The sequence below is a fragment of the Solenopsis invicta genome, chromosome 2, assembly GCF_016802725.1.
Source record: "Solenopsis invicta isolate M01_SB chromosome 2, UNIL_Sinv_3.0, whole genome shotgun sequence".
NCBI classification, from domain to species: domain Eukaryota; kingdom Metazoa; phylum Arthropoda; class Insecta; order Hymenoptera; family Formicidae; genus Solenopsis; species Solenopsis invicta.
Genome location: NC_052665.1, coordinates 15,984,478 through 16,003,154, shown reverse-complemented (window position 1 = coordinate 16,003,154; position 18,677 = coordinate 15,984,478). Strand labels below are relative to the sequence as shown.

At 36.0% G+C, this 18,677-nt stretch overlaps 2 protein-coding genes across 3 annotated transcripts in view; one reads left to right on the top strand and one right to left on the bottom strand.

Annotated features, from left to right (window-relative positions):
* On the top strand, positions 1-11,198 carry LOC105197492 (mitogen-activated protein kinase kinase kinase 4). Its single transcript, XM_011163894.3, has 19 exons — positions 1-203; positions 2,175-2,312; positions 2,935-3,211; positions 3,421-3,612; positions 3,734-3,924; positions 4,058-4,474; positions 4,656-4,901; positions 5,108-5,332; positions 5,738-6,154; positions 6,387-6,503; positions 6,579-6,738; positions 6,803-7,256; positions 7,480-7,866; positions 7,979-8,166; positions 8,292-8,460; positions 8,549-8,671; positions 8,787-8,938; positions 9,423-9,621; positions 9,860-11,198. Exons 1-18 carry the CDS (start codon positions 121-123, stop codon positions 9,603-9,605), a joined length of 4,119 nt encoding a protein of 1,372 aa, XP_011162196.1. The 5' UTR covers positions 1-120; the 3' UTR covers positions 9,606-9,621; positions 9,860-11,198.
* The window catches only part of LOC105197490 (vesicular acetylcholine transporter), a 104,373-nt gene continuing 96,892 nt past the window's right edge, over positions 11,197-18,677 (bottom strand). For both annotated transcript variants that reach the window (XM_026131194.2, XM_039445838.1), the window contains exon 13: positions 11,197-18,482. In XM_026131194.2, coding sequence (XP_025986979.2) covers positions 18,276-18,482 — 207 coding nt within the window. In that variant the 3' untranslated portion in view covers positions 11,197-18,275. The remainder of the gene's footprint in view (positions 18,483-18,677) is intronic.

Below are 18,677 nucleotides of genomic sequence, written 5' to 3'. Positions count from 1 at the left end.
TTTACGGAGCTGCAGAACAGAGTACGGACTGGAGCGAATGATGACACTCCGTTGCACTCTGTTAACTTGAGTGGCGGCGACGACGACGTTGTGCGCGCTTCACGCAGTGAGACAGTGACAATGCTGCGCCGCCCCAGAACGACTCGTGCGTCAAAAATTCCTGGTCGCGAGTCCACCGACGACGAGGACGTCGATCACGCCAGGTGGGTGTCCGGCCGGCGGACAACGTGGCCCTATGCGATTCGCCGGTGGGCTCCGGGTCGACGAGGAATGACCGGTGTCACGGAGGATCCGCGCTGCTATCGGCGATATGCCCTTTGTTTACATATCGTACTGCGGTCGACCACCGGATTAGATTCCGGCGACTCGACCAGGGCATGTGACAGAGCAATTCACCGTTGCTCGCGATCCTTGCGACCGTCGCGTTGTCGTCGACCCTGCGACGTTAATCGTGATGGATCCCCTCGTCTCCGAAGCGCCGACGAAGATTCTTAATTGTGAATTCCAAGCGATTCGCGCAAGACATTTATCGTCGCTTCTCTCTCGCCCGTCGGTGCGCAATTGCTTGTCGCCGTTTGATTTTTGTGAAGAGAACTTCGCGCAAAAATTGTAAATTAGGAAAGCTTATTTTTGCTTATTTGTCTATAGCAATAATGCTCGCACCAAAAGGGACATTAATTATTCGCATCAGGCAATTGTTTTATGCAAAATTTTTCATACTGTAGACAAATTTTAATCATTTTTTCAGATATTGAATATGTTGCAATAATTGTTTACTCTTGGTCGGAGCATGCTTATGTAATTACTTTGCTTTTCACTTTTAACTTCTGGTATTAGTAATTTACTATTATTTTCCGTAGCTTCTGTAATTTGTCGGAAATGAATTCAGCAAAGAGTTTGTTATAAATTCTGTCAACAGAATGTAACAATATCTACTAACAAAATTCGATGGCAGATTTACTGCGGAATCCAAGCAGAATTTGCCACTTTGTAATCATTTGAATAATGCTTTCTATTTAAATTAATTCCACTTTAAATTATCCATCTCTTATTAAATTTATTTCACGAAATAACCGATTCTGCTTGATTTTTGCTGGAAATTTGTAAATTACATTCAGCAGACTTTGTTGATGGAATTCAAGTTTTGCATAGTTTATGTCAATCTGACATAATATCCTGTTCGAATTTGCTGACAAACTGCTAGTGTACTGCTAACATTTTGCAACATATTAGTGAGATAGGTGCTTGGCCAGCTAAATAGATAGATGTGTCAGGAACAAGTTCTGCAAAGTGTCTGCTATAAATTCTCTTGGCAGAGTTCAGAGAAATGTAACGAAATCTATTAATAGAACAGATTGATTACAGAGAACAGCATTCGCTAATTAGTAATCATTTTAATGATAATTTTGTTTAAATGATTAGGAAATGGTAATTCTGCTTGGGTTTTCCCCTGGTAAGCTGTTATCAATTATATCGACAGTCTCTGTTGGTGGAGTGTGATCATAATATGGCCTTAATGTATAAGAATGTACACAACTTTCATGATAATGCTTTATTTTTGGAAATAATATTCTGCCATCACAAATTTCCCCATTGATAATTGACAAGAATGTAGTTTATGTTAATTTGCTGCAATATTCTGCTAGGATTTACTATAGGAAAACTGCTTGATGAGTTGAATACTTTAATTGTTTATTTTATTTAATTGCTATGTTAATTTTTTATTATATTATAATATTTTCCTCAAAATAATGCGAATAGGTCTAGATGCAATCTAAGAATGTATGCAATAAATCTTTATTTCTAAGAAAATATCTCATCTCCACAAATTTTTCCAATGATAATTGGCAAAGAATGATAGCTTATGTCATCCTCTGCAATATTTTGCTAGAATTTACTATAGGCAAACTATTTGAATTTACTGTAAGCAAACTAGTTGATGAGTTAAATACTTTGATTGTTCATTTTATTTAATTGTTATGTTAATTTTATATTATATTATAACATTTTTCCCAAAATAATGCAAATAGATCTAAATGCAATCTAAGAATATATGCAACTTTCAGGATAACACTTTATTTCTGAAGTAACATCCCATCCCTGTAAATTTCCCTGATGATAATTGTCGATAAACCTGGCTGAAGGGTACATTCGATTAAATATCTTATTTGCAGTAAGGACGATTCAATCAGTCCGCCAAACGAGTTTGAAGAGTCACTGCATGCGATGTCGGATATTTACGGACAAACGCCGCCCAGGACTCGTCTCAGTCGTAAGAAGAGGCACATGAAGCAGAAGCTCTTGTCAGGCAGGTGCGTGTAGCAAAGTTGCAAATAAATCCGCGCAAAGAATTGCGCCAGGAATACGTAATTATTACGTACGGATTTCATTTGGCACAACATTTTGGCAATACACTCCCCTATTTCGAGATTAAACGTAAATGAGTTTAACAAATAATTGGAAAACACAAAGTTCTTTGTACACTATCGTTCAAATATATTTGTCCATTTTATCTTTCTTAATTTAATAATGAGAATTTTGAAGAAGAGTGAATGTTCAAACTTTCTTTCTAATTTAGATGTTTTAGGTTTAATAATAATCTTTATGATTTAAGATTTTGGATTCTACGCACATAAAGAGAATATAGCAGAGTTAGGACGAATTTTAAGCGTACTTTTAAGAGAAATACGTACAAAAATTGAAGTGGGCAAGTATTTTAGAACGGTAATTACATATTTTGTGATTTAGATAAGATAGAAAATGTAGAGCAATTTCGGAAATTGGAAATTACATAAGAAACCTTTTCAATGTGCAGAAATCGCTTTTATGCTTCGCGGAAGACAGTTTTCGCGATATGAATCAACTCGCTAATTCAATTGTCACTGTTGTGACTACAAAGTGTGCGAACTATCCTTAGTCTTCTGTCATTTCTAGCGATCTTAAGTCAGTAGAGAAAGAAGGTAGGCCAAGGACAAGTATCCACCGGCGCAACACCCTGGATACCATCATCTTCAACGAGATGTGCGATAAAGCGGACAAGGATTACGAGGATGAGGCGAAGGAGGACGTGAAGGAAGGCAGAAAGAGTAAGAGAAGTTTGAAACTATTGCGTGGCAACGAGAGGGACCTGAAGCTCGACGTGGAGGCTGCCCACAACTATGCCGAAAGATACGCCGGCGAAATGGCAGTGTCAACGCCGAATCAAATCAAGGTTCGAGAGAGCAGAGACATAATTTTGAGTGGCCATGTTTGGAAAACTTGACGGTATTGTTGTGTTTGTGATTAACGTATGTTTCTGAATCGATCAGACACTTTTTTTTTATCTGTCGAATGTTATGTTTATCAAACACAGCCATTCTCATCTTTAAGCGAATGTATTTGACATGTGTGCCAAAATAAGCACAATACTCTTTTCCGCAGGTCGAGACTAGAAATAGATTCCGTTGCCTGCGATCCAAACCCGTTGACGTGGAGGAGAAGAAGGCGGAGCCCGAAATGAACGAGCGTGGCGTTATAATAAATGAGGAAAATCTATGCTCGCAATCGCCGAGAACTCAGACTTTGAGGGAGAGAGAAGTTTTTCACGATACATTCTCTTTCTTAATTAAATTGGTAAATGTCTTATTGCAAACTCTAATCTCTCTCTTAATAAATAAATGTACTTTACTGTCTGTAAAATACTTTTTTTAAATTTTTTATCATTAATTAAATAATTCTTTTTTTTGTTGCTCAGGGAAGTACAGAACGAAATTGTCGTCGCCAGATAAGCCATGAAGAAACTAGATATCAAAACGAATTAAAGGATTTAATATGGCTGGAATTGCAGGCGCATCATGCGGACCGTAGTCTAGAGGCGCAAGATGAATATCTATGTCGTCAACGAGAAGCGGTGGATGGTTTACTTTCAGAAATAATGGAATACAGGTGAGAGCAGAGAAAGAGAGAGAAAGAGAAAGCATACTTAAGAAAAATCAATTTGCAATAATTTTAAGTATAAAGAAAGGAATAAGGACAGTTATACATTGATAACGCTAAGTAAACGCAACTGTTGCATTAGATACGATCCCATTGCGGACGTGCAAGAGGGAGGCTCAAGTTGCATCAGCCCCGGTGACATTGCAAGCGATCGATCCACAAATTCCGGTTTAAGCCCAAATATCGAACTGGGTGTATGCCCAGGTTGTCTCTCCATGTACTGCCGTGCGTGCGCCCGTGCACAGGGGGAAGCGTTGCAACAAGTGGAAAGTCTGCTGGCTCGCTTGGAAGTCGCGGAGTCTCTCTATCCATCCTCCCATGCGTTTGGCGCCAGTTATCCGTTGTACAAGAGCCCGGAGTTTACGGACAGAGTGAAAGCTATGTGTCTCTGGTACAACATGACGAAACATCATCGATTCAAATTGCAGATACTGGGCAGATTGCTCATGATGTTGCATAGCAAAAAGAAACAGGATGACTTTACCGACTCTGGTATTAGGTACCTTGATTTTGAAACTACATTATTCTGGCAATATTTTAGAATTGTATTGGAATTATCATATTTATATTCGTATTTTGTTCCATTCGCAATGTTTGAAAAAGAGGATACTTTTAAAATTTCTTTTAATGTATGTGTACAGAAGCTTCAGAGTTACGTAATCGACTGTTTCTATTCTTAGTTCGCGATCTTCAGATACCGTCGATTCTGGGGAGCGACAATCTATGGTGCGATTTGAACTACCTCAACAAGACGAAATTTCCAGCCCCTCCGATAGCAATAATAGTAACAATTCTTCGATCGGCGGTTTATCATTTATATCGCAATCACTGCCACCTACTCCGGAAACTTCGTTTTCATGTTTTGAGGACGAAAGAGTTGACCGACTCGATTTTTACTTGGTGGAATTTGATCGACACACGTACAGGTAAGTTTTTATAAATGTATATTTAATGTATTAATTTGCATTAAATTAAAATGTTTTGTTAAATTATTTTTAATAGTTTAATATGTATTTATATTATAAAATTTATTATAAAATTTTCAAGCAATTGAATAAAATTTTAAATTTAGTTATAAGGTTATAAAGATACTTGTGAATTATATAACGAAAATTTTTGTTTGAACGCTTAGAAAGTACATTGAGGGTGAATTGAAAACGAGAGGTCTCAGGAAGAGTTTAAATTTCTTGGACCGATTACATACATCTATATTGAGAAAAGCAAGATTAACTTTGGAGACAAATGATTGTGACGGAAGCGATAGTAGTGCGACTGAAGAATACGAAGGCGACAAAGAATTACGACGATACGGTTTTTGGAGCTCTGAAGCAAAGGGGTTAAATCTACCATCATATAGGTTCGTAATTTTTAATTATAAAAAGATTTCTTGATTTGTAATATTTTTAGTTCAGATATTGAGAAATAAGTTTGTCTTAAAATTCTAATTTGGCTCGAATTTGATTATATTATATTTGTACGCTTACTAAATAAATTAAATAACTACTAGATGAATTAAATAACTTATTAAGTAAAAAAGAAATATAAAGGTTTATATCTTTTGTAAGATACACTCAAAGAAAAAAATGTATAGAAAATTGTTAAGTGATGTGCTTTCTGCTGTTTTTAAGAAATTTTTAAGTATTGTTTGAGACAGTATAAACAATTTTCTTTGTTCGAATAAAATTCAAAATTAGTGTGGAGAATGTTAAGCTGTTATGATATTCGTTAAAATAAACGGTTTGCATGATATTTCTTTTTTCAGGGCAGCTTTTGTGTTTCTTTCTCGCGTGCCTTTGGATGTGGTCCATGAATTTTTAAGGATGAGATTGGAACAAAAGCCGGAGCAGCCGAGTCCGTTGTCGGTCCGACAGCTCATGCGAGAGCTTCGCGAGGGTCTTAGGATTGCTTGCATCCATCGCGACCGATTCGCCGCGCACTCTCGTGCTGCCGTCGCCAGCGACAAAGTCGGCTGTGAGAGTCTGTTCGAACAGGACGTCAAGTACTTTGATGAGAGTCTAAGAGCTGTGTTTGAGCTATATCTGGATTATATTCAACAGTGGGTAGACATGGTACAGCACGATAGTTTCCACAAAAATCTGATTATGGACGAGTGGTTGTTTGTTAAATCCATCGCTGGCAACATAAGTGACGGATACAAGATTGCTGGCGTGAAATTCTAGTGAGTGAAGTATTAAAATGATTAAGTATTTCTTGTATATATCACATTGATAAAATAATATCAGTAGAATGAACTAAAATAGAATTAAATGGAATTAATATAACGTAGGAAAGATAAAAGTTAAATTATTATTAAATGATTAAAAAATTACGTTATTCCTATTTTGAATTATTATTAAATGATTTTTTATTAATTTTTATTTTAATGTTTGATGTAAAAATGCTTCTTACAGTAAAATTGCGTGCACGATGATCAAGCAAGTAAATGAATTTCTTGTTGAACGGTCTCGCGAGATACGGGAGAACGCGTATTCTATGGAAGAGAAAGAGGACGACGAATTAGCAAACAAGTAAGAGAAAATTTTCATTTGTCTCTGTTTTGATACTTTTGTGAAGTGTTTTTTCTATAGTGAATTAATATTTAGATTACATATGATGTTTGTGGGCCGCGAGTGGCAGGGAATGTTCGTAGAAACTCGGGAGAAGATTGTGAAGAGCATCAATCTCGGTAAATGCTTAAAACGTGACATTGAAAAATGGCCCGTCTCCGATCAGGAATTGGAAGAATCGCTGAAACTGTTGAAGGTAAGAGTACATAAATGATTATATAACTCTTGAAAAGCTAAATTTCTTTCCTACGTTTGTACAGGATATAATTCTGGATTTGAGGCATCGCATAACGATGGTGATCGAGCATTTCCAAAACGAAGCCATCGAAGTTGAACAATTTTATACTGAGACCGATCAGGTGCCTTTAAGATCAAGGATCCGCGAGATTCTTCATCAAGCTTATAAGATGGGCTTTGATTTTCACAAGGAGATGTGCAAACTATTTTCACTGGAAGAGAAAGCCATTCTGGCGCGGGGTCTAGTATCATTCGCGTTACTATGGATGGAGTTTGTAAGAACACGATGCGAGCGTGGCCGTGGCTTGAGGCCTAGATGGGCGAATCAAGGCCTAGAATTTTTAATAACGGTGTGTGAACCACAAAACACGAAGCATCTCACTGATCAAGAGTTCGAGGAGTTAAAGATGTGCATGGATCGTTGCATATCTCATGTAGTGGGAAGCGTGTCAGTTACAGGCTTAACAGAGACAGAAAGTAATCTATGATTTTTTAATTATTAATTTTAATTTTTTCATATGTAATTAATTTCTAAATACCATCTTCTGGTTATAAATCTGAATAGAAATTATAGATTTTAACTTTAAATATCTGTCTTGTTACTTAAATTTACCAAAGTTTTCGGAACTTTCTAGACGAATAATTTGATCTTGAAATTGAATAAATGAATTTAGTTATGATCATTGACATTTGTTTTCAGACATAAGAAGACAATCGCGATCAAGAGCTTCATCGCCGAGCCATGTCGGTCGCACTAGAACCACGAGCATCAGTATCTCTCAGAAGCCACGGAAAAGCTCAGAAAACCAAGACACTTTGAAATCACCTGAGCTATCGGTTAATGCGAGAAAAAATTATTCGCCGACCGTGGTTGATGGAAATCTCGCGGTGATAATAAACACGCCCGAACGAGGTACGCAACGGCATGAGAGGGTCATCCGTGCTGTCAGGAAAGTGGAGAATGAGATTGACGAAAGATTGCGAAGTAGGGAACTCATCGGACAGATTGTCGACAGAAAAACAGTGGACAGGGTTCATATTAAGGCGAAACGAGTTACGTTTACGTGGCAGCGAGGTATTAAAATAGGTATGTTTACAATTACCTGAGACACGTTAAACATTATATTCGTCATATTATTAGATAATTGACTATAGTAATCATAATTCGTAGTAGCATTATTTCGAATTTTATTATGCAGGCCAAGGAAGGTTTGGCAAAGTGTATACCGTAGTAAACAATCAGACTGGTGAATTACTGGCCATGAAAGAGGTACAGATACAACCCGGCGATCACAGAGCGATCAGGCGTGTCGCGGAAGAGTTACAGATATTCGAGGGAACCAAGCATCGGCATTTAGTGCGCTATCACGGACTAGAAATTCATCGTGTAAGATAATCATAATTCTTGCTGTTATGACACAGCTTAATTTGCAGTTACCGCGTTATTACGATAAATTTAAATTATTACGATAAATTTATATTATTATATATAAATTTAAATTTTGCTTTCAGGAGGAGATGCTGATCTTCATGGAATTTTGCGCGGAGGGAACTCTTGAGAGCTTGGTAGCAGGTAATTGCAATGGACTGCCGGAACCTTTAGTCAGAAAATACACTCATCAGCTCCTTTCGGCTGTGGTAGCGCTGCACTCTCATGGAATAGTTCATCGAGATATAAAAAGTAGTTATATTTGAAATATATTACATTTTAAAATAATCTCTTGTAAAATTTATGCTATATTTCTACAATTGCATTCTTTTTTCCGCAGCTGCAAATATTTTTCTAACGGATGAAGGCAATTGCCTGAAACTCGGTGATTTTGGTAGCGCAGTGCAAATTAAAGCACACACAACTATGCCTGGGGAACTTCAGGGTTTTGTTGGTACTCAAGGTTAGTTTTTCAATTATTATGAAGTAAAATTTCATAAATTTATTGCAATTGATTGTATAATTGCAGTTAAAAATTTAACAATTGTGTTTTTAATTATCTTTTTAATTTTTTATAGCTTATATGGCACCAGAAGTATTTATGAAGTCCGAAAGTGGGGGACACGGTAGAGCCGCCGATATCTGGTCGGTGGGTTGCTGCATCATCGAGATGGCGAGTGGACGACGGCCTTGGTCAGATTACGATTCAAATTATCAAATTATGTTTAAGGTACATACTTGCAATTAATTTATTATTTTAAAGTTGGAAAGTAATTATTTTAACGGTTTGAGAGATAAATGAAGGTTTAAATTAGGATTTAGAATTAATCTTTTATCATATCTTAATTTTTAAATCAAATTTAAAATTATTATATAAACCTTAAAGCACACATATTCTATATGTATATTTTAAATTTAATTTAAAACATCGCATATGAAATGCACAACATAACGTAAGACCGATGGACCAATGGGCATCCAGCATAAAGTCGCCATATTGATTTACACAAGATTCTCATTGGTCTATTGATCTTGTGCTTATGTGGTGTTGTACATTTCGGCTGTGTTCCGTTTTTACTGGCAGTACTGAAAATTTATAGTTCACGTCACATATACTATACATTTTCAGTACTGGCAGTTAATATCGGAACACAGCCTTCATGTGTGATGTTCGTTACTTATTTAATTTGAAATTGTTTGACTTCTTGTGCAAGGTTGGAATGGGAGAGGCACCGGCACTACCAAAGAATCTTTCCGTGGAGGGTATAGACCTCGTAAAGAAGTGCCTTCAACATGATCCGAGAAAAAGAGCAACTGCAAATAATCTCTTCACGCACTCTTTCGCGCATGGAGAATTCGAAGACATCAATGCCGATTTAACGATGCCGCGAGATTAAGAGTTGTCGGAAGGATGTGAGTACCATTCGTCTCATTTTAATTTTTAAACAATTTTTATCATATATATTTTTTTGCATCTTTTTCTTAGCAATCTTAGAGCAAAATATAAGAAAAATTTAAAATGAAATAAATTCATTTGTGATCCTTGCAAAGCTGTATCTTGCAGCGAGATCACTGAGAAGAAAAGATTTCAAATGAAATTCATGTAATGTTTAATCTTTACAGATAATATTTATATCTATTTTTCTTACAGTGCGCGATCTCCATCAGAAGGGTGCTGGCATTTGCATTCACACTTAATCGGTAGAACTGTTTCGCTCATTTTACTTTTCTGTGTTATATTGTTTGATCATGTTTTCGTTTTTTGAACAGTGCAACCATGAATTCAACGTGTTTAATCCAGCTTCAACGGCACTGTTTATACGTAATGTTCTGTTAATGTGATAGTTTAATATTTGCAGCAGATTTATACAAAGAAATAAGGCAGTCTGAAATTATTTTATTCACTGACCAAAATCAGTGTAATATATAACTAATGTTGTGATTATGTTACTTAAGCATAACTATATACATGATTTGTTCCAAAGTACACTTTTTTTCTATTACAATTGTTAAATGATGTGACTTATTATTAACAAAGCTTTTAGCATTAAAAGTTATAAATTAGATTTTGGTGTACGTAAGTATGCAAAGTGTAAATAGCAAAATTTACGAATTAATTTGTAATAAGTTTTACAAAATCGTTCTAACAGTATATTCGTAAATTTAATGATAAAGATTAAAATATCATTGTTAATGGTGGTGAATGATTGTATAATAATAAATTCCACTGTGTGATTTCACATCAGGGTTGTCTGATGGAAAGAAAGTGCAACTTTGGGCTATTCTTTGTACATTTATTATACGTAATTTAAGATTTAGCTATGCTCTAGAACAAATTTATTAACCAGAGCTGAAAGAATCGAAGGATCCCGAAAATGTTTTAATGAAATGTAATGAATTCGATTATCCTAGATAATCGTGTGTATAATTTTTTACTTAATTGAATGATATATAGTTATGAGGAATATATAGTGTTTAAGAAGATGCAAATAAGAGATACAAATCTCTTTTTATTTTTATCTAAATATATTTAAATACATATATACAAATATAGTTTTATAATACTTGCATTTATCGTTTATATGAGCTTTAATAGTACTTGTTGTATATTCCTTGTAAATATGAATACGAATGGTACAAACAAAAAAGGCAAGATACTTTACATTCCGATGATTATGTATTCACTCCTCACAATTTAAAATTAAATACTGCTGTCTGACACTCACATTATGTCAAACTTCACATTTTCATTTTGGATGTTTAGACGCTTGTGTTTAGTGCCAGTTGCGGTTTAATAAAAGGTGTGATAAATTATAAGTGCTGCTCCAAGGCACCTTTTAAGGTACAATAATGACAGCTTCGAGCATGCATATGTTAATGCCTATATTATAATTGTTTCGTAAACGAAACTGACTTGTTACTATTATATAAAATCGATATTTTATTTTAAATAAAATGACGAATAAAGAGAGACAACGAACAACCTGGTATTCCGATGGAGTTTTATTTCTGCACGAGGAAACGTACACATGTGATACAACATACTTTGACATGGGTCAGTTACTTAGCGGAGGTATGCTGTGTATGCTTTCCGCGCGAACGGTAAGCCGAGTGTATTTTATTCGTTTATCTATCGAACGTTTTACGCACGAAGGTATATTTAACTTATGCCACGATTTTTAATTCTTATCCGAGCAATCGCTTTATCTCTTTAGAAAGATGAAATTTCGATTGAATATGCATTTAAGAGAAAAATAATTTAAACAGATCTGCTAGAGATAGTAAACATGAGCAAAAGAAAATCGAATAATCTTTTATTTACGAAAATGAAGACAATCTTTCAAATTAAATGAAGAACCAAGTTGCTCGTATAAGGATTAAAATTAATTATACATGACCCAAGTAAACTCTGTGCAAACAATGAAAACATTGTTTTTAAAGCATTAGACTTCAAATTATATAATACATGTTAAGTGTCAAACATATTTGCGTCAGAGTCTTTGTTATATAAACTATAGGCTATTGAGTTATATATGAATTATTTTACACGTGGCATTAAATATATAATTAGAACTTATAGTTTGTCTTGACTTTCCAGTTTATGGTCTATCGGACCACGTTTTTATTATATATATTTTTTCTTTATTATTATTATTATTACTTTTATTATTATTATTATTTAGTTTTTACGACAGAAATTTAATTTTTTTTTGTCTAGATTTATTATATGAGAGGAATCGAAGACAAAAGAAAATATAAATTTTATATACATAAATATGTGAAATGAGATAGCAGAATTAACATTAATATTAATATTTATATTGTATAAAGAATTGAAAGGAGGATTGTGAATTTATTATTACCAAGAGCCGGAATAATTTCTACTACATGGGGAACTGAAGGTGAAGATAAAGTGAACTGGGCTGTCGTATATTCGACTAGTCAGATACTAAAGTATAACATTATTATTATTTTTATGTGTGCCCTGATAATTCTCTCGTTTCAAGTAGCATCTATACTTCGCATCTATACTAGGCTTGCGAGATTCAAGCACTGTCCGTAGAACTGAAAGCTTAATAATATACAATATATATATATCCACGAAGTTTTCAATAAACATTTTAACAACGATGAAAGCTATCTTCGTTTATAACGATTACAAATCGTATGCATGAATCGCGACGTTAAAAAGAAAAGTATTGTTTCTCTTGATGTCTAAAGTCTTTGTGTCCACGATGCTAAAAATGGTCCGAGATTTCGGACAGAGACAGAATTGACCAATCGCATTTGAACAATTCGATCAACTAATGCGACTGCTTCATTCTCTCTCTGTCCCCGATCTCAGAACGATTTCTGGCATCTCGTAGAGACAAGATTTAAGAACCCAATTTCGCTACGAATTTATTTTGTTCAATTGTCACGAGATTAGTCCTACATCTATTAACACTACAGCACTATTTTCACATGACTTCGCTACATTTATATATTTATACTTTCATTCTTGTTATGCTTTTTCTTTTTATCACTCTGCAACGCTAACATTAACAATCTGTATAATTCAAAATTCTAGTAACACGATTTTTGTGGAATCAATACTTTCCTAATTCACAAACTAGACACCGATTGTACTCATAGCTCTTCGGAGCTACAGGAGAATTGATCCTTAAACACTAATCCAGATTATCGCCGATCTAAATGCAGTTCCCAACACGTGCCATTTTCTGTTCATTATATGTATATCTTTATTGCTTTGGTCATCTGCTTACTCTAGAGATATATCCTTCACATCTGCATCACATCTCCGTATATTCAACATTAAATACATGATTTTCATATTTAAAATATATTTAAATCAACAAGTTTGTCACAAATCGATATTTAATCTCGTCCCCATCAAGAGAATCAATGCTTAATTATCAATTTACGTGGAAACTATTTGATGTTTCGCCAATCAATAATTATTTATAATTATTGAAGAAAGTTAAATTAGAGTCAGTCGCGATTCACGCGATGCGAAACACCCCGGAAACAACGAATAATTTAACGCGCCCATATATTTCTATCTGCTACTTAGAACTCTCTCAAGTTATATCGTAATTACATTCGTAAGTGCTCTCCTAACGATTTATCAGGACATGTGTACTATCCTGGAATAAGATCGTCGCTACGTTGGCTTTCGCCTGATATGCGTATGATATTCTTGGCCGCAAAAGTGCGATCACAATTGGCTTCGCGATATGTATAACTAAAGTATCTCTAGTACTTTCCTGACTTTAAACTACGATAATAATAGCGCTATTTCTGTGCTGCTCTCTTAGAATCTAATATAGAACACCGGGCACGCACGTACGTCGTGTGCAGGATACTGTTTTAACGGACGACGGGCAATGCGAGTCACCGTCGAAAATATACAATTTAATAAACTCTGCAATTATTAAAAGCCCAAAAACCATCCAGCATTCGCGTGGACCCGAGAAAAACGCCTTTAACGATCGTACATTTTGACTGTACCCTGCATACGCGAGAACACGTGTGTATCTTCACCCTCGGCGGCGGAAGGTTTTGAAACTTCTTCCTTCTCTTTGTCTCCTTTCGATTGTACATTAAAAAAAAAGAGTTCGGTAATAACTATCAAATATTGAGTGAAATAATGCCAATTGAATATTTGGTTGATGTAATAAAAAGTAACTTGACTTTTCGGAATATATTTAGTAAATATAATTAAGTTCAAAGATAATCAAACGTAAATATAATTGAATTTAGTAATATTTACAAACATTTAGAAAAGTAAAATTATTTTCGGTTGTATTAATCAAATATTTAATTCCCATTGTTTCACTCAACATTTGATAGCCATTACTAAAATCTTGTTTCCAGTGTAGAGAAGGGACGCGCAATATATCCCTTGTCGGAAAAGGAAGTGCTTCTCGATACAATATAATAAACTCTGTAATACTCTGCGATGCTCTCCGCCACCGAGCGTATTCTCGAGTATCGCGCGCGTTATGTTATAATATATATGTAATATATCTTTTCTTCCGTTCCTCTCTCCAACAACAACGAGGAGACACCGTGCTCTCTCGTACTTTCCGCGATTAACTTTTCCCTGATATGTTTAACTTTTAACTCCCGTAAAATTCGAACGTGGCTAACGTAACAATGAATCAATTGCATGTAATGATAACGTAGATAAAGCTCAGAGAAGGGAGCGAACAACGAGGAAGAACCAGAACGACGTGCGGTTCTTTCGGGGCTAAATCTAGGAATACGAAAACTAGAATAATTTTTAATTAAAGATCCATTGATCCAACTTTCTTTAACTTAACGTAAATAATGCAGTGACGCGAAAACGCGAATCTGGCACGACTTTATAAAATATGAATAGCGTGAATAAAAATCCATCGCTTTTAACATTAACAATGTTCTCTTGTAATAAGAACAGTAAGAAGATGAGGGAGATTCGGTGCATAGCGGAGTCGCAATAAGATAATTTTTTTTTTTTACTTTTAGTCACGCAAGAAATCGCTGGAAAATTGACATCTTTGAATTTGTCTTTTTTTGTGCAAAATAATGCATTATTTTTTCCATAAAGACAGTTAAGAAAAATTTATCCAAAGCCTCTTCCGTGGTATCCATTTTCCCTCATTTTCTCTATCAATTCATTGTAATTGTATCGCATCTTAATTAACTGCAGGAACTGTCGAGAAACTAACTAAACGTCGGCGCCTTAAAACATTATCTTATAGTCGCGACTTTATCTTGTAGAGGCGATTCCTCCCGATCAATTGCTATTACGACTACAACAAACAAGCACATGATGCAGTAACAGCAATACCTCAATACGAGAGCGCGATAGATCGCCTAAATTATCTAAATCGCGGAATCGAAGAAATACGAAGATTCGCCGCTGTTCTAACAAACCAGTTATATTATTGTTCAAAAAAGTGGGATCATTATGAAGGAATCTCAGTATAAGAGAATTATGCGTATAAAATTTGATATGTATAACATTCGATATGTATAGACAGATATGCGATAGATTTTTGTAGAGAGGCTAGTTCCCACGCCGTTGTTCCTTTAAGAAAAAGTGTTTCAATAAATTGATTACTGATATTTCATTAATTATTAATACAATTAATTGAAATACTTTTTCTTAATGATTACTTTCTTAAATACTTTCTTCATCCAATTTAAAATTAATTCTTCTAACGAGAAAAAGCGTTACTCTGCAATCTATAAACTTTTAACATTACCTATTTTCAACTGTAAAACACCGTCAACTTAAACATCTGTTAAAGCTAAGTTCATTTAAAATTAAACTGATCTTGTTATTTACTTTTTCTCGTTGAAAGTAACTTTGTCCGAAGTATCTTTCATCTTTAATCGCTAATTATTCAAGAGCTATAAGTAACTTGACGTAGAAAAGTAGACTTTTTAAACAAGTTGAAAATTATTGTGAAAGTGGAATATCTTAAGATATAAAAGTCTTTGATATATTTGGCGGTCTATGCCTTTTGATCCCATTTAAATGAACAAGAATATGTAAATAATACTAGTACGAGCACGACCTAGTAACAATGCATGAGAGTCGCGTCGAGCGATATATTTATCTAAATTGTGTAGAGTTGAAGAAATTTGTTTCCCCCATTTGCGAGGGCAGTACGTACCAAGATTTGGGACCGATATCATTTCGACGAGATCCCCTTCGCGATTTGAGGCATTGAAATCCAATATCAACAGAACCATGTCGTTACATACACTACACCAGCTGTCATTATGTTCATTATATAAAGATTATCCCAAAATGATTGCATGTCTTTTTTCGAATTTCCGGTCGATTTAGAATCGATTTTTCTTCCGTGAGAATATTAAGACTTTCTCTATATACCACAGCGTAAAGAAAGCATTGCAAAATATTGCTGCAATGTTTCAGCAACATATATAATATTATATTAACGTTGTTGCAACATTACGTATCAATATTTTGCATTCCGTGTTTTTGCTATTCTGTGCTATATGTGGATTATAATTTTTTTCAATTGATTAATTTTTGGTTCCTGGAAATTTAAATTGCAGAATAAAAAAAAGACAAAATCATATTGATATTAATTATAGCCTTATTGGAATAATGCCTATGAAAAAGCGTTAATTTCCAACATATTTTCGCCGAAGAAAAATCGTTCTCCAGATTGGCCGAGGAGAACGGAGGATTGCGATTGAAGGAACATTCAACGATCCTCCGAGAGAAACTGCATAAACTTTGTTACGTATTAATGACACATGTATAATTATGACGTTAATTATACATACAATTTTGTCGAATCAAACGTATGTATAGTTATAGTCTTATCGGTCGCAAACCCTGGTACGGTATGGGGTGGTCAGCTACGGTAAATCGTAGGGAGTAGAAGAATAGCGCGATAGACGGATAGAGCTATACCGTCGACGATCGATCGGACTCTTGACGAGACGAGCGATGCGATCCGCCGACCTACCTAAGAATTGGACAAGAGTTTACTGTGCGGGCGCCAACATACGTACGATTGGCCACATTTGGAGTGTTTCTGCGGTTCTGAGCGAGTCCCGCGCGCTGGAAAGCCGCGACTGTAACGACACTTGATAGCAAAAAACTGGGACTGAAAAGAAGAAGAAGAAGAAGAAGAAAGCAAGTTGGTCGTTTCCGAAAGCAGCGAATTGAACAGCTCGGAAAGGCTTGGAACTTTTTTTCGAGATCGGAGAAGAAATATGTTAGCTTCCTTTCTTGCGGAAATTCAAGAATCGCTTTGTGTTCGCGTAACAAGCTGTTTTCTCGACGACGAGTTATTTTTCTCGTCTCAGCGATTTTTCCAGCGCCCGGGCGTAACGCTCGAAGAAACCTAATTCTTCTCTCTCTTGGAGCAGACTAGAGTTTTAAAACGACCGATCGATCTATAACATACGACGCCTACTATACGGCGGCTACCGCTGAAGGATTTTTAATTCGCTGTATCATCGCGAACGAGATTATGTAAACGCGCGCGCACGCGAATGTTGTGTGTGTGTGTGTGTGTGTGTGTCGCATGTATGTGTTGTGTGCGTGTGCGCTTTGTACGTACTCTTCTAGAAAACAGACAACAAGAGATTCGCTTCTACTATCAGCCCATATAACGAAGGACACCTTAAGAATTACAAGCTCGCGCGCTTTCGCGACGCTTCTCCTCTCTTCAATAATTTTTTTCTCTTTTCCTCTTCTGTATCCCACACAGCACGGAGCTTGCAGCAACATTGCTGCGACGTTGCAGTAATAATGTAACAATATTTGTACTGAGAAAAAAAAATTTTTAATGTTAACAAAATTGACAAAATTTTTCACCTTGATTGAATTTCTTTAGTTCAAACATTTACGTATTTAAGTTGAATATACAAATGCTTAAACTAAAGTTCAAATATTTTACGTATTCAAATTAAACGCATAAAAACAATTGAGCTGAAAAAATTTAATCGCGTTGAAAGATTTAGTCAAGTTAATAACTTCTTTTTCTCAATGCGCAAGCTTTCTGTGCTGTATGGATATACTTCATAGGAATTATATCAAACCAACGATATATCTATAATGATCTATAACGAGTTGCGCGGGAGCGAATTGATAAATCTCTCTCGCGCTCCTTAAATGTACACCAGTTACACTTTCATAAGGTTACTTCATGCAAGGGTGCTTCGAAAGTCGTGCTCTCCACTTCGTTCGAACGGAGTTGGTTAAAGTCAAATGATTTACCGCGAGAAATCATGCGATGATGACGAGCGAAAGAAAGGAATGCCGTTTCTGATATGGACGCTTTGCACTTGCGACTCCTGGAATACGAAAGGCATCGTGAGCGAGCGGCCTCGATGATCGTTCGATCGTGGCGTCTCGCGGGTCTCCGATCCACCGCGTTTCGAACCACCCTCGTGCGATGCGCGAAGAAGCTCGCGATCGCCCTTTTTATTTATCTTATCCCTGCGTCCCCGCCGCCGGGACCGGCGAAAAGCCGCGCCGCGTCTTGCGGCTCTTCGTTTCATGTGAAGCTATCGCTACCTGCGCGCATCTATCACTTCTTCGAATTCTTTATCATAGCCGCCATGTCCCGCAGACTCTGCTCGAGCGTTTGCGCGAACTGCATCGCGTTGGTCCTGCCGTCGCTGTGGAAGGCCGAGACCGAGAAGATGAAGCCGTTCTTCCTCACGTTGTAGGCGCACCCGTAACCGTCTGGTACCACCGGCCCGTATCCGATGATCACGTCGTTCTTCGTGGTCACCTGCCGGATAAATCTCATCTTTATTTCAAGCACATTAACAACGCCATTAAAATATGTCTCTTTTTTTTTTCAGGATGTTCAGGACATTTCTTGAAACATCAAGAAAATTATGAAAAAATGGCAGGTTGTTTTATATTGCATTTGAAAGTAATAGGCAAAATTTGGCGGCGATTTTCTATCTGGATAAAGTTACTT

What these genes read in the sequence shown, in the direction of transcription:
- LOC105197492 (XM_011163894.3), top strand. Translation starts at nt 121, where the DNA reads ATGCTGCGCCGCCCCAGAACGACTCGTGCGTCAAAAATTCCTGGTCGC. An exon ending in TTTACCGACTCTGGTATTAG is followed by an intron (nt 4,475 to 4,655) that starts GTACCTTGATTT and finishes TTCTATTCTTAG; the next exon opens with TTCGCGATCTTCAGATACCG. An exon ending in GGGTTTTGTTGGTACTCAAG is followed by an intron (nt 8,672 to 8,786) that starts GTTAGTTTTTCA and finishes AATTTTTTATAG; the next exon opens with CTTATATGGCACCAGAAGTA.